This window comes from Neoarius graeffei, chromosome 1 (genome assembly GCF_027579695.1).
Source record: "Neoarius graeffei isolate fNeoGra1 chromosome 1, fNeoGra1.pri, whole genome shotgun sequence".
NCBI lineage: Eukaryota > Metazoa > Chordata > Actinopteri > Siluriformes > Ariidae > Neoarius > Neoarius graeffei.
This window is the reverse complement of record NC_083569.1, coordinates 3918793-3944515: the sequence shown is the minus strand read 5'-3', so window position 1 is coordinate 3944515 and position 25723 is coordinate 3918793. Positions and strand designations below refer to the sequence as shown.

Here is a 25723-nt window from a genome sequence, read left to right as displayed (position 1 = left end):
AAGGGCAGTGCCTCTGATACCAACACAGTTCTCTAGACGGGAAATTAAAATGTTGTGATCAACAGTATCAAACGCAGCAGTGAGGTCAAGTAAAATCAAAATGGCATTGCCACCCGAGTCAGTAGCTATTAAAAGATCATTTAAAACCTTTAGGAGAGCTGACTCTGTGCTATGGAGAGCTTTAAAACCAGACTGGAGGGGTTCTAAGATGCCATGGGAGTCTAAAAAAGATTGCACTTGCTGGAGCACTAGTTTTTCGAGGACCTTGGACAGGAAGGGAAGCTTTGAAATGGGTCTGTAATTTGAGAGGATAGTGGTGTCTAAATTAGGTTTTTTAATTAATGGCTGTACAATTGCATGTTTAAATGACTGTGGAACACATCCTGAGACAAGGCTACAGTTCATAATGTCCAGTATACTGGGACCTGTGGTCTCCAGTGTCGGCTTGATGGGAGACAGGGGCATGGTGTCTGCTTGGCCAGAAGCAATTTTCATTTGGCCAATTGTTTTGGTTAGAGTGGCCAGGGAGATGGTTTCAAACTGATAAAGGCCCAATCCCAATTCTAATTTCTACCCCTACCCCTCCGCCTTCCCCTTGGCCCTTCCCCTTGAAACTGAGCTACAAGGGATAGGGCTTGAAATTCAACCCTTACGTATTGGGATAGCCCTTCAACGATCGCATACGTCATCGCGTACCTCCGTCAGCGTTTACGTTAGCAAAACGCGACCAAATGCGTCATTGGCTGCGACCAGCCGCTACAGTCAGAGGCAGAAATCTCTGCTGGCAGGGTGTGATTTGTTAACTAACACCACTGAATGGGATATCTTTGGCGCTTCGTGCACCACATCCGACAGAATGAGGTGTCAGAACACTCATGTAAACAATAAAAGCGAGAATAACAGAACAAAACGTACGCAGTCAAGCAACCGAAAACAATACTCACTCCCAAAGCTTTTTAGCAGCAGCTTGGATTTCAGAAATCGCTGCTCATTCTCAGCTCGAAAGCGAATCAAGCGGCGTGTTTCCTCTGGATAACAACTTAAAACACGTAAATAATGGAGAAAATACATTTATGACAATCTTTCGCCGCGGGAACCGCCATCTTTCTGAAATCCGCATGAAATCTCGCTGAAATCCGCATGGCATTGTGGGAAATCACTCAAACCCCTTCGTTCGGAGTCAGCTCCAGGAAAATCTCCGTTTGGAGGGGTACAGAAGCCCTTCCCCTTCCCCTACCCCTCCGCGTTAACTGGGATTGGGATACCCCTACCCCTTCACGTGAACGCGCAAAATGGAGGGGAAGGGCCAAGGGGTTGGTCCAAGGGGTGAAATGGGATTCGGCCAAAAAGTTGCAGTGGAAATGACAGGGACAGAGGGATCGAAAGAAGGAGGGGTTATGGAAGCTCTAATATTGTTGACTTTAGAAACAAAAAACTGCAGAAGTGTGTCACTATTAACTGAGGAGGGGTCTAACTCTACACGCTGCTTGGGGTTTAGAGCAGTGTTGATGGTGCTAAAAAGGACACGTGGTTTATCACTGTTACGATGGACAATGTCAGAAATATTTGTGTTTTTCAGACTTGACAGTTTTCTGGTATTTAGCCCAGGTTTCCTTCAGAATGTCATAGTTCACATATAACTTGTCTTTTTTCCACCTGCGTTCAGCCCTCCTGCACTCTCGTCTGACAGAGCGGGAGGCATCATATTATATGTTTCTCCAATAGGCCAGATTATTCGTAACCATGGCCTTAACTTTCATTGTTATGCCGATGATATTCAAATCTACATCACTATCACCCCTTCCATAGCCTCTGTTCAGCTGCTAAGGTCTTGCATCACTGACCTTAAAGTGCTGATGACACGAACATGACTCTATGCAATTTCTTAAATAAACTATACAACATGGCAAACATGTTAGATTTCTGTTATAATTACGTGAAAAGAAGCTGTTATGCAAATATCCAACTTTTAATTGCACAGCGCAAGAAAACTGGGTCCGTGGCTCGCGGCCATGTTGTGACGTCAGCGGGAGAACACGCTGCGGTTCACTGGCTGTTCTACTCTGGTTCTACTCAATGGAAATGGCGCATGAAAACGCCGGTGAACTCTCTAGTGCTAGCTCTTCCTCTTCTGGGAGTCTAGAATTGTGTTGATCTCTTCCGAATAGAATCTATGATAGCCTACCCTCTTTACGCTTTGCCTCTCGTTGCTAGCAGCAGTTACATGAAAGCCGCAAGCTTTCACAAGCAAATACGTGACTGATATCACGCCGACTTTATGATTACATTTATGATTATCATGTAGAATCTATAGCTCTGCGTACCTTTATCTTATCTCGTTTCACAACACATGTTCTGACAGGAGGACTGTCTTTGGATCCGGCATAGCTACTAGTAGACCCCCTCCGGAATACTGGCAGTGTTGCCAGATTGGGAGTAATCCCGCCCAGTTGGGTGGTTTCAAGTGCATTTTGGTGGGTTTTGAACATATTTTGGGCTGGAAAACGTCAGCAGTATCTGGCAACAGATACTGCTGACGTTTTCCAGCCCAAAATATGTCCAAAACCCACCAAAATGCACTTGAAACCGCTCAACTCGGCGGGAAACCTCCCAATCTGGCAACACTGTGTAGGCACTGCTGATGGTAGTAACACACGTTTGTGCTGAACTGAACACCCAAGAGATTCTTTTAAGCTGGGAAGGGTGTCAAAACAATCCAAATCGAAGTGTTCAGAGCACAGGACGGATGTTGGTGAGGGCTCCCACTTGTCACGAGTGCGCCTGACTTGCTTCACCCACTTCGCATGCAGCTCGGGATCTCTGGGAAACTTGAATAAACTTACCCCATCCTTGTAGGTTTTGGAGCAAAAGCCGGCAACACAACGCGAAGGCATAATAACTAATTTTATATATATATATATATATATATATATATATATATATATATATATATATATAAATAAAAATAAGGGCTGTAACGATATGCTTATCGAAATCGCGATACGCAGAGCCACGATCCGTATCGCGATACAAGAAGGCAGGATCGCGGTACACCCTTTCAAACTTCTCCTCAGCCCAAAAACAGAGGCGCTTCCAAACTTCAATTTATGAATACTTTACTTTTTATTTAAATTACATTTTAAACTTACTTAAATTACTTTTATTTTTTTTTTATATCTATTAGTAAGTCGTTTTTTCGCCGACCTGCGACAATCTTCTGCGAGTCACGCAACGTCCACACTCGCCACTGGCAGAGCATTCATTTCTTTTAAGCGGTCGCCATTCAGGTTGCGACGCGGGGAGCGAATCTGTAAACAAGCAGCTCATTGGCTGGCTAGGTGTGCCACAAGCCAATCACAATCACTTGACCGAAAAGGCATGCAGTGTTGCCAGATTGGGCAGGTTTAGGTGCTTTTTGGCTGGTTTTGAACATATTTTGGGGTGGAAAACGTTAGCAATATCTGGCAACACTGAAGGCATGTCTGCTTGGGCGGAAGCCTTCTGCGGCAGTTACATTTTGACACGCGAGCAATGTTTCACCATAAAAATTCCGTAATTTCCATCTGTTTTCCGCGATCACAGAAAATCATTGGCCCTATGAGAGTGAGACAGTGACAGAGCCACCCCCCCTAACAAAAAATCTTAACGGATTTACACGATTTGGAAAAATGACTTTTTCAGAACCGAAAAAACCAGAGCTTCCGGCTCAACAGTATTATTTTGAGAAATAAAACAATCTTTGGATATACATTTGTTCATTTTTGCATACATATATTACTCATTCTCTGCAGTGGTCTGAATTATTTGTTATTAAATAGTTAATGTAAGTAAGTAAATATTAATAAGTCAAATTTACTACTTTAAAAAAACATTTAAAAAAAAATCGTGGGCGTATCGAATCGTGGGTCAAAAATCGCGATACGAATCGTATCGTGAGTTGGGTGTATCGTTACAGCCCTTATATATATATATATAAAAATGTATAATAATACTACTAATAATGACAAACTGAACACCTGTCGCATCAACAAACTGGTAAGTGAGGAGGAAGATTCTTTCGCTGACGTCATATAGCTCCTCCTCCTCTTTCGTCTCCTGGGTGCTGCAGCCCTGTCAAATTTGCCCAAATAGCCACGTTTTTTTATCATAACTTGTAAAATAGGCGCCTTCGTGAATTAATATATGGATCATCGGGAATTACTTTTTATGTTATAAAACATCGCCAAAGATGTCAAAAACGTGTCATCAGCACTTTAAGCAATGGCTGTATAAGAACTGCCTTAAACTTAATGCTGGCAAAACGGAGGTTCTATTAGTAGGTACCAAAAGACAGGTTCAGAATTTCTCCAGTTTTACTATTGATGTTGATGGTGTGTTTATTCATCCTTCCCAAGTTATAAAAAACCTTGGAGTTATCTTTGACTCCACCCTTACGTTTGAACCCCATCTTAAACTAAATTACTAAGAATGCTTTCTTTCACCTCCGCAATATTGCACGTCTCCGCCCTTTTCTTTTGGAAACTGATGCCAATATGTCCCTCCCGCTCCCTCAGATCTTCTGTCTGTGGACTTCTGACTGTCCCACGTTTTAAACTGGCATCTATGGGTGGCAGATCATTCAGTGCTGCTGCTCCTAAACTTTGGAATTCGTTACCACAATCGCTTCGTGACTGTTCCACACTCTCTTCCTTCAAAGCCAACTTGAAAACTTTTCTCTTTACCTCACACTATTCTTCCTAATTTTTTTTTTTGGTGGTAACTCTTTTGTAAAGCGTCCTTGGGTTTGTGAAAGGCGCTATATAAATTGAACTTATTATTATTATTATTATTACTACAACCAGCCAGGAATGATCTCCGCTGGGTCGGTGGTCCAAGTTTAGTCATCCTGAACAAACCTGGTGGTCCTCCAATGTCTGGAATCATCTACAATGTTCTTGTGCGTGTTGTACTTCTTAGAATAGAATGCCTTTCGAAATTTAGTTCGTCGCAGGAGAGCAAAGCCGCTGCATACGTACGCGCCGGGCACTTCAGCCCAAGGCTGTCCTACGTTAACCTACTGCATGTCTTTGGACTGTGAGGGAAACCGGAGCACCCGGAGGAAACCCACACAGACACAGGGAGAACATGCAAACTCCGCACAGAAAGGCCCTCGCCGGCCGCTTGGCTCGAACCCGGAACGTTCTTGCTGTGAGGCGACAGCGCTAACCACTACACCACCGTGCTTGTTTGTTTGATCGTGTTCCTGGTGACAGCGAAATACTCTCACCCTGTACTCGAGTTGACGGGGGATGCCATCCCCCCGGAATATAAAATGGTCAAAATCATCCCCCCTCCCTTCCCTTGAGCAATTTTATCAATAAATGTGGACATTACTTCTATTTAACATTGGAATTAGAAATGCCATTCCATGTAGCTTTGCTGAAACTGAGCATACAGTAAGCTACCGCGAGAGAGGGCACGCGCAAGCGAAGCGTTTGAGGAGGTGACATTCAGTTTGGGTTCCGTTATTTTTTATATTTCATTCAGCGTCAGTGACAGCAGCGGATTGCAGCATCATGGCCAAGCGGAGTGGACAGCAAGGCCTAAGCAAGTTCGGATTTAAGATCGCAAGAAAAAACATTTCAGGAGGTAAGTCAAGAGTTACGAATATCAGTCACACTTTCTGCGAGCCCACTATCACGCTGTAAAGTTACCGATATGTAGCCTAATTTGTGAGCGGCGGATAACAACACAGCTATCATAATGAATGTTGGTTTGGAGTCTAGCCAGCTATCGATAGCTTACTCAGGTTCATGTTAGCTTTGATTTCTTGTATAAGGCCATTAATTTAATCAGCCTGGACGTTCGTTTGTTATTCTTCAGGCAACAAAAAGTGTTATTCAAGACAGGAAGGCTAAAATAAACGACACTAGCAGTTTTGAAGGCTTCATTGCCTCATTAGAGAGCCGGTCACAGCATGTAAAGGCCAATTTATACTGACAACCCAGTCCTCGCAGATGGCCTCGCAGATAGCGACTTGATATGAAAAGATTCAGTTGTTCATTTACATTGCCTGCTGAGGTTTTAATAAATTATTTACCAAACGATTTAAAAGGAGCCTACCATGACTATGAAGTTACACTTCAAATTTGTCATCTGCATTTCACCCCAATATGGAGAATGTGGTAGGTATGTCAGCCAGGAGACTGACTAAATATGACGCATGACATCCACACTGTGCATGTTTTACAGTAAAATACCAGCGTATTATGTTTTTTACAACAATAAAAAGGGTACACAGTGTGTACTACACACTATCTGTATGTCTGGTAAATGAACAAGGTCCACAGACCTACGTCAAACCAGCAAACCAGTTTCCCACCGACGGACCGACCGATGGGTCGACACGCAACTACAAATTTCACCATCCCCCCGGTTTGATTTTACAACTCGACCACTGCTCTCATTAGCCACTTCAATAGGAATGTGACCCTCTGTTTTCCGTTGCATGCCGAGATGCTTTTCTGCTCACCACGGTTGTAAAGAGTTACTATATCCTTCCTGGCAAAAAAAAAAAAGTTCGAACCACCTCGAATCTGTCCGTTTTCCTCTGACCCTCTCTGATCAACAAGGCGTTTGTTTCCACCCACAGAACCATCACTCACTCACTGTTTTTTGTTTTTCACACCACTCGAGACTGTTGTGTGTGAAAACGCCAGGAGGTCAGGAGCAGTTTCTGAAATACTCAAACCAACAAAGTGAAAGAAAGTCGCACTTCGCTGCGAGCTCACGATTTTTCCTCATTCTCATGTTTGGACGGTAACTGAAGCTCTCGATTTGTACCTGCATGATTTGACGCGTCGTGCTGCGGTCGAGGGATCAGCTGATTAGAGAACCGCAAACAAACAAACAGCAGGTTGTTTGGAAGGCTGCTCCTAATAAAGTGGCCCGTGACCTCAGGCTTGCACGTGACCTAAATTGACCTTCTGCTCATTCGTGAACGACGATCGAGACGGACTATCGGAGTTGCACACACGCCAGCTTATGAAATTATTCACAAATCAATTTCCAAATACGATTTTTTTTTTTTTTTGCACACCAGCAGGCTTGTCGTATTCGAGTCTGACTCGTGCCTCAACTGCATTCGGACTCGTAAATTGGAGACGAGGACTCGGATTTTTGCTTTACTTTTTGTAACATGCCAAAATAATTTGGCGCAAGATATTTATATCTACATTAATTTTTGTACAAATTTCGCGTCAAAGCGTCATGCCTGCCATTAGATAGGCGCTCCGGACAGCGCGCTCCAGGCGGACTCTCGCACACGCTGTAAACGACTCGCACCTGCACAGGATTAAGGTGCAATCAGTGTGCCGATATAAAAACTGTGAAAACGCACTCGAGTTGCGTTGCTGATACATTACCGAGCCTTATTCCCTTGTTTGGTTTCCTGCTTCTCATCTTTGATTCTGCCGAGTCTACGATCGCCCGTTTGCGCCTCGCTTGACCTATTGACCGTTTTACGATTTTGCCTGCTGGTCTTCACTTGTATTAATAAATAAACACGCCTTCTGCACTTGCATCCGTCTCTGACAGGATACTCCTTGACAAAAGAGAAGCACGTTCACCTGTTCAGGAACAATCTAGTCTTGCTCTCAGACTTGAACGCTGGGGACTCGAGGTTTCGTGACTCGACTACAACACCAGTGGTTGCGTCAGTTCATTTCGGTCGTCAATTCCAAATTGTTGGAACCCTCTAGTTTTTTACCCAGTCATCACTACGATGGAGGGTCGAGTATCAATTCATTTAGGATGCCGATCCAAGTTCATCCCCAAAACCTTCTGGCTTTTTTTTTTTTGCCTCGAGCTGGCTGTAAAACCTTTTTCACTTTCATCAGGATGTGGAAATGTACAATTTGCATAAACACAGGTGACTAAAACCAACACCGTTTTCTCCTTCCTTTCTTCGGAGTCCGTATGTTATCTATACACGCCTGAGTTCTACTCTGTGCCTTTGTTCTTGATGTACTTTCCTCACTTCGGCTGCATGTCACGTAACTTCCGACTTCAAAGAGCCGCGTGACGATTTAACCGCGCTGGAAATTCCTCTCATGAAAACAGTGGTCAGGTATGAGGTTTCGCCAGGAACAAAAAAAAAAAAAAAACCTCGAGTTCAAAGGGGTGAAATGAAGAAAGACAGTGTAAATCTATTACCCTCCCATTCCTTCACCTTCAGGCCGTGACGCTTTGATATAAGGCACAATCGTGTGTCTTTGTGAGGTGAATTTTAATCACGCTTTCCTTTAACATGATACGGTACTGATCTCCACCTCGGGATAAGAGACTTTTTTCTTTCCAATTAGTCCGGTAGGAAATAAAACGTGACAGGACGTGGGTGTAATGCTGCAGAACATCCGCGAGACAGGTTAGTTCTTGTTACGTTAGAGCAGCTGCGAATTCTGAGCGCCGACACTGGAGACTCCTTCCATGAACGAACGTCTCCTTAGAAGAACCTTCACCATATCAGTGAGGGTTTTTTAAATAAGTAACTTCATTTATTATTAGATTTGTGTAGATTACGTGGCGCAGCCGCGACGTACAAGTCCATCTATAGTTGTTACTCTGGAAATATAAACCTGTGATGCGCAGCTGCACTACAGGAATGGAAAATTAATCAACACCTTCTGATAAATCAGAATTCTACAGCTGTGGTCAGGGATGAGAATGGGACATTTAAAAAAAAAAAAAAAACTCTGAAATGTCTGCCAACTTTCCCACATTATTTTCATATATATATGAATGAATGTTTTCAAATTCAATCAGAGATGCCTACCCCAAATTTTGAATTTCAGTATTCTTGAAAACATTTTTCAGTATTTTGGAATGACTTTCAGTAACATTAATTTATGCGCATTTCCATTATAAAGAGGTGTATATACCAATATGTTTAACATTTAAATTATTAAAAAGCAGGGCTCTGAACCAGAATTTTTTTCCTATTGGTTCGTTCCGAACAGAAACGGAATTTTAACGTTTCCGGTTTTGGGTTCCACCATTAAATAGACGTTCCCGAACCGGTTAGAACAAAAAAATTTCGTTCCCGGAACGGTTAATTACGTTCCCTGCCAGCTGTTTAACAAATGGCTATAAAATTATGTCTCTGTCTCATCCAGCTTAAGCCAAATGTAGGCTAATTCTATTACAACCTTCATTAAATAAGACAAGAAATAATTCAAAACAATTATTATTTCAAATGTTGGCGATTTGGATTCTCAGTACGTCTTCCCATCTACACAAACAGAAAAAGTGCCAAAAATGAAAGAGAATTCGTTTAGTGTGTTACCAAAGGCTAGTCAGGCCCTATGCATTGATAGGCTAACAGAGGTTAACGTCATTTAATGTTCGCGAGCCTCTCATTAACGTGGACAAATATATTGATATCGTGTTTGAAATTGACGTTTTTGAATAACGATAGACTGCAATATTTACCTCTTATTTAAGATGTGGAGACGTGATAGTAGTCCACCCTCCCGCTCTCTCCATTCAGTCAGCGAACGTCACACAGGAAGTGAACCCCAGCGGGTCATAGAAACTTGCGCAGGAGAAGAATGACTTTTTTATTTGTAGGCTACGGAAACTTTGAGGAACGAAATAAAAACCGGTATTAACCGGTTACCATTATTTTTAATAAGCGTTTCTGTTCCGGAACATAAAAAATAATAAAGTTTCTGGTTTCGTTTCTGTTCCATGTGAAATAGAAAAAGTTCCCGGTTTTCGTTCCTTGAACCGGTTCAAAGCCCTGTTAAAAAGAACTGTTTTGTGTGAATTGAATAAACAAAACGCGAGCAGCCATCTCAACTGAATTTCCACTCAACAAATTCCTCGAGCATACAATATCTCACATTTTTATAAATACAATAGTGTTCCCTGTTTGCAGACATTACGGTTGACTACCAATCATTGGTATTGAATGCAACTCCTCAAAAGTATTATATTATATTGCCTGGCAAAATGTTCTACCTGTTAACGGATTCTAATAACATTTAAAAAAAATTTCTTGCCAAAGAGAGTCCGACATTGTTATCTTAATGTCGCAATATATAAATACTCCAGCATAATGCTTCAGAAGAGACACTGAATAAAATGACATTTATAATTGTATTTAAAACAGTGGAATGATCCATTTTTTGCCACAATCCCAACAGCACTAATCATAAAATTCTGTTTTTGATCATATTACATGTACATTTGCACTTGCAACACTGAAAAGACTTTGAATTAAAGAAGTCCAGCCAGTGTTTGATATTTCCGTGAATAAAAATCAGACATGTAAAAAGAAACTGAATAAGTTTAACTCGCATTTCATGGCACGAATCGGCAAGTTCAACTCCAAGCACAGGTCAACCATCACCGCTTCAGCACGCGTCACGTTCCGTGTCTTTTCATCCACAGATTTCGTAAAAAACTGCTGGATACCCCCAGATTTACTTTCCGCCTGACTCGCCATTTCAGCATACTCCATATGTTGTTGTTTTTTTGTAGTTGACATGCCGCGTGCAGTCATCGCGACCACCATGAGTGATGTTAATGTCAGTTCTACACAGTTTGCAGTGCGCGTATCCATTGCCCTTTTGACTGGGTGTAACGCACGGCCATTCTACCGTATCGAAAATAGCGCGAACAAATGTGCGGAATCTGCGCATGTCACACACAGCATGTGCGGTTGTCGTAAAAATAAATAGCCTAGCCGTGAATCGCGCATGGATTGAAAAAGTCGCTTGGACATTTAAAAACAACTCACTGGAATTTTTTAAGACTTTATAATAATTCCGTACAGAATAACACTGTTTGCCGTAACATCGTATTTACGTAACTTTTCCGTACAAAATACGGCCAATCCGTACTAGTAGGCATCTCTGTTCAATGATGGTTTAAAACATTTATAAACTTTAAGATAACAAATCCCTACAGATCGTGAGCGATAATGGAGGTAACCGTAACGATATATTAGATTCCTCCTGACTCTATCTTTGACACTTTCAGTAAAACGTACCTTTGTGCTTTTTTGTTTCGATGTGCTCCTGGATGTTTCTAGCTCCTCTGTTTCCATAATTGATCATATCTGAGCACAGAACCTTTCTCGGCGCGTCCACTTTTCGGATATGTTCCGTCAGGCACGTCGTCACAGTTTGTGCCCCTATCTGCACGGTAATGCTATTATCGAGCCATGCCCATCGGAAACAGTTCTTTATCCCGTTCGATTTATCGATTTCCCTGGCACGATCCTCATTTTCGCGGTCCAAAACTTTCGCCATATTGGCGAAGTAACTTTGAAAACTAACCAAAGTAACTAGAACTTAAGAAGCGATCAAAACCGCGTACGTGTAGCTTGTTTCTCTGTGAATTGTAGAAGTGAGATGAAACTAGCGCCAAAACGTTGCCGGAAATCGTCGTTAGCATAAATATTGAAGAAAGCAATGACGATTTCCGTTATCACGGCTGCAACTAATTTTGCGATGAGTGCTGCCGAAAGATGCTGGCGGGCGGTCGGTCGGTCCTGCCTGCTTGTGCCACCACAAGCCTCGCCTCGCACCGACCCCTACCCCTGAAATTTTCTCAACGGATTTACACGTTTCACAAAAATGACATTTTCAGCGGGAAAAACTCGGAATTCCGCAGATCCGCGGAAAATTCTCATCGCTGTGTGGTTGAAGAATGTAATATCCGATATACACAAACTGCAAAAGGAAAGCGATGAAAAGAATCTGGCGGAGAGGGTTCTCCAAGCAAATCCGTTCATCATCAGCGTTCCCAGCAGGGACCTTCTCGACGTGGCCGTGAGTCACGACAGCGCTCGGTTTGTGTGGCAGCACCCTGAGGGTCTGTTTAAATTACAGCGACGTGTTCCCCGACACGTGTCTCGTCCCCTCTGTTTCCGCTGCACTCGGACCATCGATCACGCAGCCAAAACCAGGATGATAAAGAGCTCACCAGCACTCTAACGCAAACAAACGCAGCTATTAATTAACCCAGAACAAAAAGCTCTTTAATTGTTCCTCCAAAAGCTTTTACTGAACAGTTTGGGCACAGAGTTTGTCCAGAACATCAAATCACGCAGATCCAAGAGCTTCAGCTGATGTTCACAATGTTCAAACATCAGAATGGGAAAAATTGTGATCGCACAGTGACGTGCGACTTTCTTTCTTTCTCTGTGGGATGGGTGTTGGTTTGAGCCGGATGGACTGCAGGTTTGAAGATTTCAGAAACTGCTCCTGATCTCCTGGGGTTTTCACACACAACAGCCTCTGGAGTTTACACCAAATGGTGCGAAAAACAAAAAACACCGAGGGAGAGTTCTGTGAGTGGAAACAAATGCTCGTTGTTAAGAGAGGGTCGGAGGAAAATGGACAGACCGGAAGGATACAGCAACTCCTAGAAATCACTCTGGACAACCGTGGTGAGCAGAAAAGCATCTCTGCATGCAACAGAACACCACACTCATTGGGTTCCACTCCTGCAGCCAAGAACAGGAATCTTCAAATCAACAACAAGTTCCTCTTAAAAGTGGCCGGTGGGTGTATTTACGTTATACACAGGTTTATATCAACACACCGTTTCTAACATGTTCTCGTTTCTATAGTAACAGCTCATTCACCGGGACTTGTCCGGCGGACGCTCCAGTTAATCCAAAACCAATAATAACCCGGTGAAGTTTTCTGTTTGGAGAACCGTGTTTACATGACGTTTCTGGAAGGAGTCTCCAGCGTCAGTCAGAGGCGAAGCTATAAGTTTAAGTTCTCACACAGGAAAGGCTTAAAAAAAAAGGAGGATGTTGATGCAGAATGACTTTTTATAGCTGCAGTAACATAAGTGATGACAAGAACTAACTCAGCGTTTGGTTGGGGAAAAAAAAAAAAATTGAATCCTGGTGGAGAATCAAAAATGTATCAAAGGTTCATTTGCACGAATCGCACACGAATCGATTCAGCACGGAGAGTCCCCGACTGATGCTTCACTACTTCATAAATAACACCCTGTGTACAGTATGTGTGTATTATAGTACATTATATTACTGTGAATATATGAGGAGGTCTTACTCAAATACTATCCATCAAGTTAAAAACATGAGCGACTGGAAACTCGTGAATGATTTGATTCTTTAGAAGAGTTGCTTCAGACAAAGAATTAATTGAAAAGGTTCAAATGATTCATTTGCTGGAATCAACTTTAAAAAAGTTGCCCTGATCCGCCCATCACTTATACTGATGCACTCCGTCTGCTTTCTGTCAGTTAGTCTGGATGATTTACTTGGACTCGGTTTGGGGAGTCCATTTAGGATTCATCTAAAGTACTCAGGAAAGATTTGTTAGCAATTCTTTTAAACGATTCATTTTTTTAAATCGTAAGAAGAATGGAACAAATTTAATGTTTTCCCCCCATATTTATCCGATTATGATATGGTCGGGAGGAACGCCTCTTTTTCCTGTTGTTTGAAATTCGACGTGACTTCACAAAGTAGGGAAACTGGTGACCGAGTCGGTTCTTTTAAACGACTCACTTTCCAGAGTCGATTCACAAGCATGAATTAACTTTATCCTGTTCTACAGGGTCACAGGCGAGCTGGAGCCTATCCCAGCTGACTACGGGCGAAAGGCGGGGTACACCCTGGACAAGTCGCCAGGTCATCACAGGGCTGACACATAGACACAGACAACCATTCACACTCACATTCACACCTACGCTCAATTTAGAGTCACCAGTTAACCTAACCTGCATGTCTTTGGACTGTGGGGGAAACCGGAGCACCCGGAGGAAACCCACGCGGACACCATGCAAACTCCGCACAGAAAGGCCCTCGCCGGCCGCTGGGCTCGAACCCAGGACTTTCTTGCTGTGAGACGACAGCGCTAACCACTACACCACCGTGCCACAACTTGTTCAAAGGAATAAATTAATCAGAGACAGTCGTATCATAAAAAAAAAAAAGTGATGAAAGATTCCCGAGTGACTCTTTTTATTAAAAAAAAAAAATTAATAAATCACAAGACGAAGAAATTGAGTCTTTTTTCAGCCTCCCACTAAAACACAAATGTAATATGGTAAGGCTGGTTGTGTGTGTGTGTGTGTGTGTTAAAGGGCATATTCTGGAACAATTTCTTTTTTTTTTTTTTATACGAAAGTCTGTCCCTTTACACACTCATCCAGAAGGGTAATTTTGCACAAGGCCATCTGTCTACAGCAGAAAAAAATAAAATAACAAAACGCGTCTGGAAAAATCCCAAGGGAGTCTGGAGCCAGATTCGTGACGTCACCTGCGGAAGCGCCAGCAGGCCGCGCAAGCTTTGCACGGTTTCAGTGCACAGCCTGTGTAGACCAAGCGCTCCCGTTTCTCTCTCATTGTCCGGTCTTTTGGGAAACGATGAGTACTAATCCCATCACAGTGTTGCTACGATGCATCTGTTAACCATTTTAATAATTACACGATAATGTTGAAGAAATTTGCAGGTCATTTTCTCATAAACAAACCAGCGCTGATGTAGGATTCAGAACGAGGCGTCCCGCAGATGACGTCATGAAAATCAGCGTTTGCCAGGAAATCCAAATGCCAAGATTTTTCAGAGGCGGACCAATTCAACTCAAATGGCTTGATTTCAAGTGAATTTTTCTGGCATTGTGCAAGGTAAAAAAATTGCAGAGAATGCAGAATGTTAAAGATATTTGACCCAAGTTTAATATAAAATAGGAGAATTACATTGATCTTGCTCCTGAATTTACCCGTGATATGCACTTTAAAATTTCGATTCAGAAAGCAGGGACTCGGTTCTTTTTCAGATTCATAAGCGCGAACCAACTGAACGGGAGTTTTGTCATTTTGCTCGAATCGATTCATCTGAGCGAGTCGTTTGATTCATTCATTCATTCATTCATTCATTCAGGACGGAGTCACAAACTAAGCTTTTTCCCCCAATCTCGCACTAAAATTAATACAGTTTTGACATCGTACTGTATGCTGTTGTGTATTTTAGTATCTGAGGAGGCGACGCTTTAGAAAAAGCAGTGATTCGTGAACGGCTCGGTTCTTTTTAATGATTCGTTTGACAGAATCGACTCAAGAGGCTGGCTGGTTGGTTTACACGACTCGTTCGAAAAAAAATCGATTCTCAAGAGATTGGTTGGTTGGTTGGTTTACACGACTCGTTCAAAAAAAGGAATCGATTCATCAGAGCGAGTTGTTTGATTCATTCATTCATTCAGGAGGACGGAGTCACAAACTAAGCATTTTTTTTTCCAATTTCGCACCAAAATTACAGTTTTTGTATGCTGTTGTGTATTTTAGTACCTGAGGAGGCGACGCTTTAGAAAAAGCAGCGATTCGTGAACGGCTCGGTTCTTTTTAATGATTCGTTTGACAGAATCGACTCTCAAGAGGCTGGTTGGTTGGTTTACACGACTCGTTCGAAAAAAAATCGATTCTCAAGAGGTTGGTTGGTTGGTTTACACGACTCGTTCAAAAAAAGAATCGATTCATCAGAGCGAGTCGTTTGATTCATTAATTCATTCATTCCGGACGGAGTCACAAACTAAGCATTTTTTTCCAATCTCGCACTAAAATTAATACAGTTTTTGTATGCTGTTGTGTATTTTAGTACCTGAAGAGGCGACGCTTTAGAAAAAGCAGTGATTCGTGAACGGCTCGGTTCTTTTTAATGATTCGTTTGACAGAATCGACTCAAGAGGCTGGCTGGTTGGTTTACACGACTCGTTCGAAAAAAAATCGATTCTCAAGAGATTGGTTGGTTGGTTGGTTTACACGACTCGTTCAAAAAAAGGAATCGATTCATCAGAGCGAGTTGTTTGATTCATTCATTCATTCATTCAGGAGGACGGAGTCACAAACTAAGCATTTTTTTTTCCAATTTCGCACCAAAATTACAGTTTTTGTATGCTGTTGTGTATTTTAGTACCTGAGGAGGCGACGCTTTAGAAAAAGCAGCGATTCGTGAACGGCTCGGTTCTTTTTAATGATTCGTTTGACAGAATCGACTCTCAAGAGGCTGGTTGGTTGGTTTACACGACTCGTTCGAAAAAAAATCGATTCTCAAGAGGTTGGTTGGTTGGTTTACACGACTCGTTCAAAAAAAGAATCGATTCATCAGAGCGAGTCGTTTGATTCATTAATTCATTCATTCCGGACGGAGTCACAAACTAAGCATTTTTTTCCAATCTCGCACTAAAATTAATACAGTTTTTGTATGCTGTTGTGTATTTTAGTACCTGAAGAGGCGACGCTTTAGAAAAAGCAGTGATTCGTGAACGGCTCGGTTCTTTTTAATGATTCGTTTGACAGAATCGACTCAAGAGGCTGGCTGGTTGGTTTACACGACTCGTTCGAAAAAAAATCGATTCTCAAGAGATTGGTTGGTTGGTTGGTTTACACGACTCGTTCAAAAAAAGGAATCGATTCATCAGAGCGAGTTGTTTGATTCATTCATTCATTCATTCAGGAGGACGGAGTCACAAACTAAGCATTTTTTTTTCCAATTTCGCACCAAAATTACAGTTTTTGTATGCTGTTGTGTATTTTAGTACCTGAGGAGGCGACGCTTTAGAAAAAGCAGCGATTCGTGAACGGCTCGGTTCTTTTTAATGATTCGTTTGACAGAATCGACTCTCAAGAGGCTGGTTGGTTGGTTTACACGACTCGTTCGAAAAAAAATCGATTCTCAAGAGGCTGGTTGGTTGGTTTACACGACTCGTTCAAAAAAGAAAGAAAGAATCGATTCAGCAGAACCGAGTGGTAGTGAAGCAGTGACGTACCCATCCTCCGTTCTCCTGGATCCAGCCGTTCAGCGGGCCGTTCAGGTACTCGGCCATCCAGCGCGCGACGTTCTCGGCGCACGCGCTCCTGTCGGCGTCCGGCGCGCACTGCACGCACACCATCGCGCCGAACTCGAGGAAGGCGAGCACGCGCCCCCAGTTGACTCCGTCGCTGAACAGCTCGTCCGCCACGGCGGTGAAGCGCCGCTGCTCGGTGCCCAGCGGGGTCGCGCGCAGGCGCTTGGTCATCTCCGCCAGGTCCGGTCGGTACACGCTTTCCAGCTCGTCCCCGGCCTCGCGCAGAGCCCTGTGCAGCGTGGCGCGGCGCGCGCTCTCCTTCTCGCCGTCCAGGCTGCTCGCGCGACACCGGTGGAACTCCCACGCGTGGCCGTTCTTCGACAGTTTGTGGTTCAGGTACTTCTCCACGATGCGCCGGTTATCGTACAGGTTTCCGTTGGCCATGTCCGGACCCGGAAGCGGCTCAGTGCTGCCTGCTCGCGCGCTCGGTTCGGTTCAGACGCAGCCTGCTCACGAGCCTCAGCACAGGCGCGCGACTGCTCACGCGCATAGCTTACGGAGGGCAGAACGGACAGCGCGCGCAGTGCGGGGCAGTACAGTCTCGCGCTCTACTGCGAGCTCTCTGTGCGCTTTGGGAAAAAGTAAACGCCCACTTTCCTCCCGCCAGAGGGGAGAGAGAGAGGTGGAGGGAGGGAGTGGAGGAGAGAGTGAGAGAGAGGTAGAAGAGGGGGGGAGGAGGGAGTAGAAGGGGGGGGAGGAGGGAGTAGAAGAGGAGGGGGGAGTGTAGGGGCCCCCCCCTACACTCCCAGAAGGGGAGGGGGGGGAGTGTAGGGCCCACCCTACACTCCCAGAAGAGGGGGGGGGAGAAGAGAAGGGGGGGGAGTGTAGGGCCCCCCCCTACACTCCCAGAAGAGAAGGGGGGGGGGGGGAGTGTAGGGCCCCCCCCCTACACTCCCAGAAGAGTGTAGGGCCCCCCCCCCTACACTCCCAGAAGAGTGTAGGGCCCCCCCCCTACACTCCCAGAAGGGGGGGGGGGGGAGTGTAGGGCCCCCCCCTACACTCCCAGAAGAGGGGGGGAGAAGAGAAGGGGGAGTGTAGGGCCCCCCCCTACACTCCCAGAAGGGGGGGGAGTGTAGGGCCCCCCCACACACACTCCCAGAAGGGAGGGGGGGGGGAGAGAAGGGAAGGGGGGGGTGAAAGGAATCCTTGAAAGCGGCTCAGGAAGTGTGAGCGTGTCGATCCAGAACGACTGTAAACCGTGTGCGCGTAGGTTCGGTGCAGAGAGAACACACACACACATATATATATATATATATATATATACACAGACACTCGCTCTGAATCACTCTCTGTGTGTGCGCGTGTGTGCGTGTTGCAGATCCTGCCCCTTGCATGCGCGTGCAACAGTGAGGCAATTTCCTCTAATACATCATCTATAAATATCTCAAACAAACAATAAAAGAAACCCTAATCCACTTATTGTCTCTCCTGTCATCTTTTTTTTTTTGCGGGTGCCAATACTATAGCACACTGGTTATATTAAAGTGCACATTCAGGAGCAAGATCAATGTCTCATCCCGAGTCAGCTGGAGCCTAAGATCAATATAATCCTCTTATTTTCTATTAAACTTTAGTCAAATATGTGTCACGTTTTGTGCAATTTTTATTTTTATTTTTTTACCTTGCGCAGTACTAGTTGAAATGAGCCGAACTGGTCCGCCTCTGAAAAAACCTGCCATTTGGATTTCCTGGCTTTCGTGTCCGGGACGCCTCGTTCTGCAAATTTCTTCAACGTTATCGCGTAATTATTAAAATGTATCGTAAGACAGTGTAGCAACGCCGATCGTGACTCATCGTTTTCTAAAAGAAGGCGGAGCGCTTTGGGCGAGGCACCCGGAAAAACCGGCAACATGCAACAGCGTCGTATGCGGGGCTCGCTTCGTAAAGCCCGACGACTTTGAGAACTGTTTGCAGCGCGAAATGCGCTTCAAGAAGCACCGTGTTATTTACATCCCCGGTGTCGTCTCCAATCATCATCAAAATCCAAACAGATGAAGCCCCAATTCGGCCGTCTCATTACATTCTTCATCCAAAGGTTGCGCTCAGGCGACAATTCCATATCTCAACGCAAACTCGCGAGCTGCTAAACTTGGTTTACACAGACAGGGATCGCACATGACATCACGAATCTGGATCAATATAGCTCCGTTGGGATTTAATTTTTTCTGCTGTCGACACATGGCCTTGTGTAAAGTAAAATCACATCCTTTCATATTAAAAAAAAACACTGAATTGGTCCGGGATGTGCACTTTAATGCGTTCACGTCTTCAAAGCTTAGCCGTTCCACGTGACCAAAACAGCGTCACGTGTGCACCCGACGCCATGTTGGATGATCTACAAACCCAAGGACGTGTCAGCATTTTATTCACGTATATTTTGATGTTCGGGTTATTCTTGTTTTCAACCCGACAAACCTTTTTTGTCAAAGAGCTTTATTGTTTGGAATTCAAGCAATCTAAAAACATCACTCAGCATGGAGTCGGCGGCCATTTTATTTTCACAGACGAAAAGTAAAATCACTCGAATGAAAAGGTGGAGATGAATTACACAAGGCGCGGCACACTTCGGCAAAGTTTAAATCCGCTAACGAGATTTTTTTCTTAAGTTCCAGCAGTTCGCAGGTCATCTCTCGGTTTCTCTCGACTCTGGTACGGCTGTAAAACCAAAAGCGCACAAGTAAACCGAGGTCACTGGAACAGCCGACCCACACCGTTTCTTCTCCTTGTGCCTCGAAACTCGCGAAGGTTTCTCACGCTGCGTCTGATCTGGCTTTCTTGGCAGATCTTTTATTGATCCTGTCGCTTCGTCTTGATCTGTCCCAGTCTGGATTTGCTTTATCGCGTACTGTAGGTTTGCTAGTGAGAAGCAGAGCATTTGGACCATGAACTCTTCGCAGATATAAAGTGGTCACCACACACACGTGCACGCGTGCAATTAGCTTTTTCCTCGGTTAAGTCCTGACGATGGAGGTTTTTGAATCACGGCGCTCTCTGGACGGCTCTTCGTCCGCTTTGTGAATTCTTTCTGAAGAACCGTTTCTCTTTGTCACGCGTAGCGTTATTAGCGCAGTTATATCTCGTACACAAAGTAGGTGTTGTCTTTCTTAGTCCATGGCCCTGTACTACGCACGGAGGTTAACCTAGCCAGAAGTAACCCAGGGTTCCGCCGCTAAACCGGGGTTGACAAAACCTGGTTATCTTGTTTGGGGTTAAACGGTACTACGACGCCAGTTATGAAGTTGATTTGTTGAACCTGTGTTAACCTAATCAGGGTTAATGCGCTAAAGGGGAGGTTATCAGCGCAAATCCCCACTGTTCATAATGGCACGGTCGCCGTGCTTCACGGAGGAAGAATGCGCTGTCATAATGCAAAGCTACGAGGAGTTCAAAACAACATTAAGAGCAAAATCTAACACAGCGGCTGCCAATAAGGAGCGGCAAGCATGTTGGCAACGAATTGCCGATCGGGTAAATGCGCAAGTACATTCTCCCTTCTACATGTTCCAGAACAGAAGTATAGGATGAGAGAAAGCTTCATGATCAATCACAAGTCACAGAAAATGGTCCTTCGACGTGGCCCCAGTCATATATAGCTTGTTTAACGTCCGAAAAATCCTGAATAAAATTTGGTATGGTAAATTCATGGAGTCGCCTACTTAAGCTGATCTGTGCACAGAGTCACATGAATTAGGATGACTGACTGTTCAGTCCCTGTGACTAAGTTGGTGTCGGTCCTGTGAACATTTCAGAGGCAACAGCAGTGCCAAACGCACCTGGCAACAGGTGAAAATAAAATATAAAAACATCATTCATAATGGTGTGTGTGTGCGTGCAAGCAAGCATTCATTTGCCTTTTGTTTATTCAAGTTTTATCTGTTTGCCTAATAGTTCAAATTGTTTTGTATATAGTTTATAATGTGTGATATTAATGATAATATTGTGGGAAAACCACTTTGCACGGACGTTCATTTAATTTATTCTATCGTCATTTTGTTTGTTCTATTTTTGTGTATTTTATTTATTTATCTGTTTGTCTAGTTTTCTAATAATATATTTTTTGCATTAATAGTTTTTTTCCTATTAAAATAATCTTGTGTTCTTGTTATAACTTTATTTATTTATCTGACTGTTTAGTTGTATCTATTTTTGTTACAATTTCAATATTTTTAATATAGAAAGTTTGTTTTTTTCTATTAAAATGTTCTTGTGTGATTTTTATTGTAGTTGTATCTATTTTATATCTCAGACTTAAATATTTTTGTAAAACAAGTGTTTTTCTATAAAATATTCTTGCGTTCTTGGTAACTATGTTCTTGAGTGGATTCTTTTTTTTTTTTTTAACGGAAAAGCCGTTCTGCATGGACATTCATTGAAGCCCTCATTGTTTTTTAATGGTTATTTATGAGCGTTTAGGGGTTACAATAATGTAAGTCTAGGTTGCTTTATATAAAAGGGATGTCCAGAAATACTGATGTCACTGTCTAAGCAGAGGGATCTGGCTTCTTTAGACGCTGTCTTCTTAAAACTGAATAAATATTTAAAAAGAGCCAAACGAGCCAGTGTTTTGAATGGCTCTTTTCAAAGAACGGATCACAAAGATGCGGATCCCATCAAAGAGCCATAAATCCCATCTCTAATCTGCGCTCCGATATCGCACGGGTCATCCAGGTACGCTGGCATTGTCTCTAGAGGAAATGTCGGTGGAGAGGTGGTGTTTAAAAAGGGTGTGGTTAATCGGAAACCTCGGGTTAACCAAGAACATAACCTGAGACGAGCAGGTTTGAGATGCAGCGTAAGTTGCCATGGCAGCATACCTCGGTTTGAACATAGCCAACTTTCGTAGTATGGGTTAATCGGGAAGTTACGCTGGTAAGCCAGAAAACCCGCTTCGTAGTACAGGGCCCTGGAGTAATAAGGTTATACCCGGAACAAATTAGTAACAAGCTGAAAATTTCAGAATACCTTTAGGAATAACATACTAAAAGTCCCCAGAAATCCCCCTTGTGCTCTCTGAGAAATTCAAGATGGCGTCCAAAATGGCCGCCAAATGGAGATCTGCCCATATCTCAGGCCCAAAACAAAATATTAATGCAATTAAAAGGTCAGAATATATGTTTTGTAGGGTAGGAGAGTAAATTCCAACATGTGTGTATTAATTACATTGTGTATTAACATTATATAATAACAATGTACACATTATTATAACAGTATATTTGTGTATAGTGTGGATCCATTGGTTACTCGTTCACTCCGTATCATCCTATTCTGTTCACAAAACAACAAACACAATTACTAGGGGTTGGAGCACTTCTTTTCATTAATATTAATTAAAGTAAATTGGTGGTGTAAAATGAAAAATGGCATGTTAAAAGGTCATGCTGAGCTTAGTCATTTTTTGTCCGAACGCACTGGCGTTGCTAGTAGTAAAGACTGGCGCTAGAAACTCAAAGATGAATTTTTTTCCACCCTTAAACAAGCTTGAATAAATTCCCTACTTCATTGATGGTACAACAAAGGTCCAAGCATTACAACTGAGGCACTGAGAAGTGTTTAAGTCTACTCATTGTTTATAAGCAAGAGCTTTTATTGAGGCAGACCTTTTTGTCATGAAAGTCGCCGGAATGTTGAAGAAGCGTACTGAAACAGCTTGCCATTGTAGTTTTAGAAGATAGAGTTCTCAAATTTAATTTCCCTTTAATATTTTATCAAAGCTTAAAGATGCACTAAATATTAAGGAAATTGATGTCTAATTGTTGTCTTACATTATGTTCATGTATGTAGGTAGCCTACTAAGCTAATCTGTCAATCATGTCAACCATCAAATTCCATGTAATTTCCACATTAATGACCTTGCAATCTTGGTTAATTTTAATTTTAACAGTGTGACAATGGTGAATTTGCATTGCTTGTATGAGAGAACATATAATTTAACATTTTAATTGCATTTATATTATGTTTAATCCCTGAGATATTGAAAAATCGCCAATCGGCGGCCATTTTGGACGCCATCTTGAATTTCTCAGAGAGCACAAGGTGGATTCCTGGGGACTTTTAGTATGTTATTCCTAAGGGTATTCTGAACATATTCTGAAAAATTCAGCTTGTTACTACACTGACAGTCAATGAAAATGTCCAGGTGACATTTATGAAAATAATTTTATTCATAAGCTATGAAATCATGTACTAGAAGCTTACAGATCAATATACTGACATTTAACTCGAGATGAATAAACAAAAAAATCACAATTGTTGTGAGCTTTGATAATGTACAGTCCGAACAAAATGGATAGGGGAGAGCGGGGTAAGATGAGCCACTTTTTACATTTTTCATCATAACTACATGTTAAAGCCATTTTTGCTTCCAGTCTACACACCATACCAAATTTCAAAGTGTACTGTTACTATCTGAGCAAAAAATAATTGCTAAGCTCTTATGGTTAGAGTGATATTACCTCTTGAAAAAAAAATGTCAAGTGGCTCAACTTACCCCATGCACGGGGTCAGATGAGCCACTGTGTGGGGTAAATTGAGCCAACACAAAACATGTTAGGTTAACAAAGTAAACAACTTTTATTATTAGAAATGCAATCAGTGAATCAAGTCAAGTCAATCAAGTGGGGGATAGGGCCGTTGCATAGAGAAGGGGAGATGAAGAGAGAGGTGATAGAACGAGATGGGATAGGGAGGGATAGATAGATGGATAGAGAGAGAGATATGCGTAGATAGATAGAAAGAGGGATGGTTAGAGAGGGAATGAGAGATGTACTATATTATAGAAATGATTAAAACAGTAGAACAGTGCCAAAAAATCTTATTTCTTTCAGTAGGTTAAAACATGCAGCAATCATTCCATCCATAATAATTTCATCATTATTCAATGTTCCAAGCGTTCAAATTGCAAGGGAACACCATTTGCCTCTCCCTCCGTGCTGTCCCCCCAACAGTAAAGGGGTGGGGCAATTTTTTCACAATATCCTGTCTTGACAGGACAGCCTCATCTTTCTCTTTGAAGACAAAGGTTGGCTTTCTTGCAGAGCCATGGCATGACCGGCTTCTTTTGACAAATCTTGCCTCTATTTCGAAGACACCCAATTTGATTATCTGGCCAATGAAGAAATGCACTTTCTTCTTCCCTGTGAATTTTGCCACAACGTAATCCCCCACATCTAACAACTGGTCTTCCTCATCTGATGTCATATATATATATATATATATATATATATATATATATATATATATATATATATATGTGTGTCATATATGACCAGTAAATGTGAAAACTTAAGTGTCATCCATATTGGGTAAGCTCAGCCACCAATGGGGTAAGTTGAGCCAGTGGCTCAACTTGCCCCACATCTAATGGCTCATCTTACCCCGTGGCCACCATTTTGTAGAAAAATGCTAATAAAGGGGATTAGGCTAATCAAAATTATTTTTATTAGCATTCATATCATAGCTTAGAAAGCCACTAACTTAACCCTAATGTGTCTAAATATTATTCTACTTTTGTCTTCTCTAAATCATCTTCACTGTGGACAAACATGGAATTGACTTAGAAAGCACAAAAACACATTTTTATAAATATCTCCCTCACCTAGTTTGACATGTGGTGCTCCTCTCCCGGTAAGTAAATGGTCCCGGCCCCCTTTGAATGTGGTCACATGGTCACATTTGTGTACTGTTTCTTAGAAACAGGGGGTGGCTCATCTTACCCCCTGGCTCATCTTACCCCGCTCTCCCCTACCCTGTAATTGGAAAGTTGCAGCTTCAGTACCGAGTATTGTCCCCACCAACAGCAATACAAGCCGTCAGTCTGCGACGCATACTGCGTATCAAACGGCGAATCCTGTCTTGTGGAATGGCCTGCCACTCCTCTTGAAGAGCCTGGATCAGTTGACCTCTGTTCATGGGACGAGGAACACGGTTCTGGATCTGAACACCAAGGTGATCCCATAAATGCTCAATGGGATTGAGATCAGGTGAATACGCAGGCCATGGCAGGGTTTGGACATTCAATCGACGCCCAACTTCTGAAAAACTTAGGCCGGCTTGCACCATGCCGAGGGCCCGCCGTCTGTCATCTGGATTTAACCGTGGCATCTTGGACATAAGGAATACAAAAGTCGGCTTTTTCATGGCCTTAATAAAGGCTATCCAACCCATCCTTTCAACCGTAGACTATTGAAAAATGTTTGGATTGAGGAGAACTCATTAATGACTTCTGTGCACGCTATTCAATAGAAACATCTCAAAACAAACATTTCCCCAACTCCGTATTGCATAATATGTTGAATTATTGACCTGGACTTTTTCATTGACTGCCAGTGTGATTTGTTCCGGGTTGGACTCAATTTTGAGCTAATGCGCTTGGGCTATCTTCAAAAGCAAAGAAAATCACAGCAGCTCACACGTGAAGCGCTGGTTCCTGATTGCTGTCTATCATCCAACATGGCGGACTTCCGAGTTGGAAAAGTCGCAGCGAGACGGGAACAGAAACAGTCAGGAATATAAACTTTTTTTTTCTTTGTACAACTAAAACAATACTTGAATCTCACTCTGTGTATCGACCGCTAATCAAACTGTCAACTTTAGCATCGCGATGCGTGAAAACAAAATGGCCGATTGGATGTTTAGCGAGTACAGTCGTAATGCGACTGGATTACTTTTACCAACGCGTCTGAGGTCGATATTCTTTGAAGATTCTACATCTGAGAAGATTTTCTTACACTTAGCATTGAGTGCTAGTTCAACTTTCTCTGATTACGTCACAACTCGTGAACTCATGCTGACATCACAACATGGCTAGCGCTAATGCTAAGTGTCAGAGTGTAATTTGACTCACTTTGGA

General features: G+C 42.9%; 1 protein-coding gene across 1 annotated transcript in view; it reads right to left on the bottom strand.

Annotated features, from left to right (window-relative positions):
- bcl2b (BCL2 apoptosis regulator b) overlaps positions 1–17455 on the bottom strand; it is an 87849-nt gene extending 70394 nt beyond the window's left edge. The window contains exon 1 of the mRNA XM_060928345.1: positions 16798–17455. Within this exon, the coding sequence (XP_060784328.1) occupies positions 16798–17259 (462 nt within the window). The 5' untranslated portion in view covers positions 17260–17455. The remainder of the gene's footprint in view (positions 1–16797) is intronic.
- Between the last annotated feature and the right edge of the window lie 8268 nt (positions 17456–25723).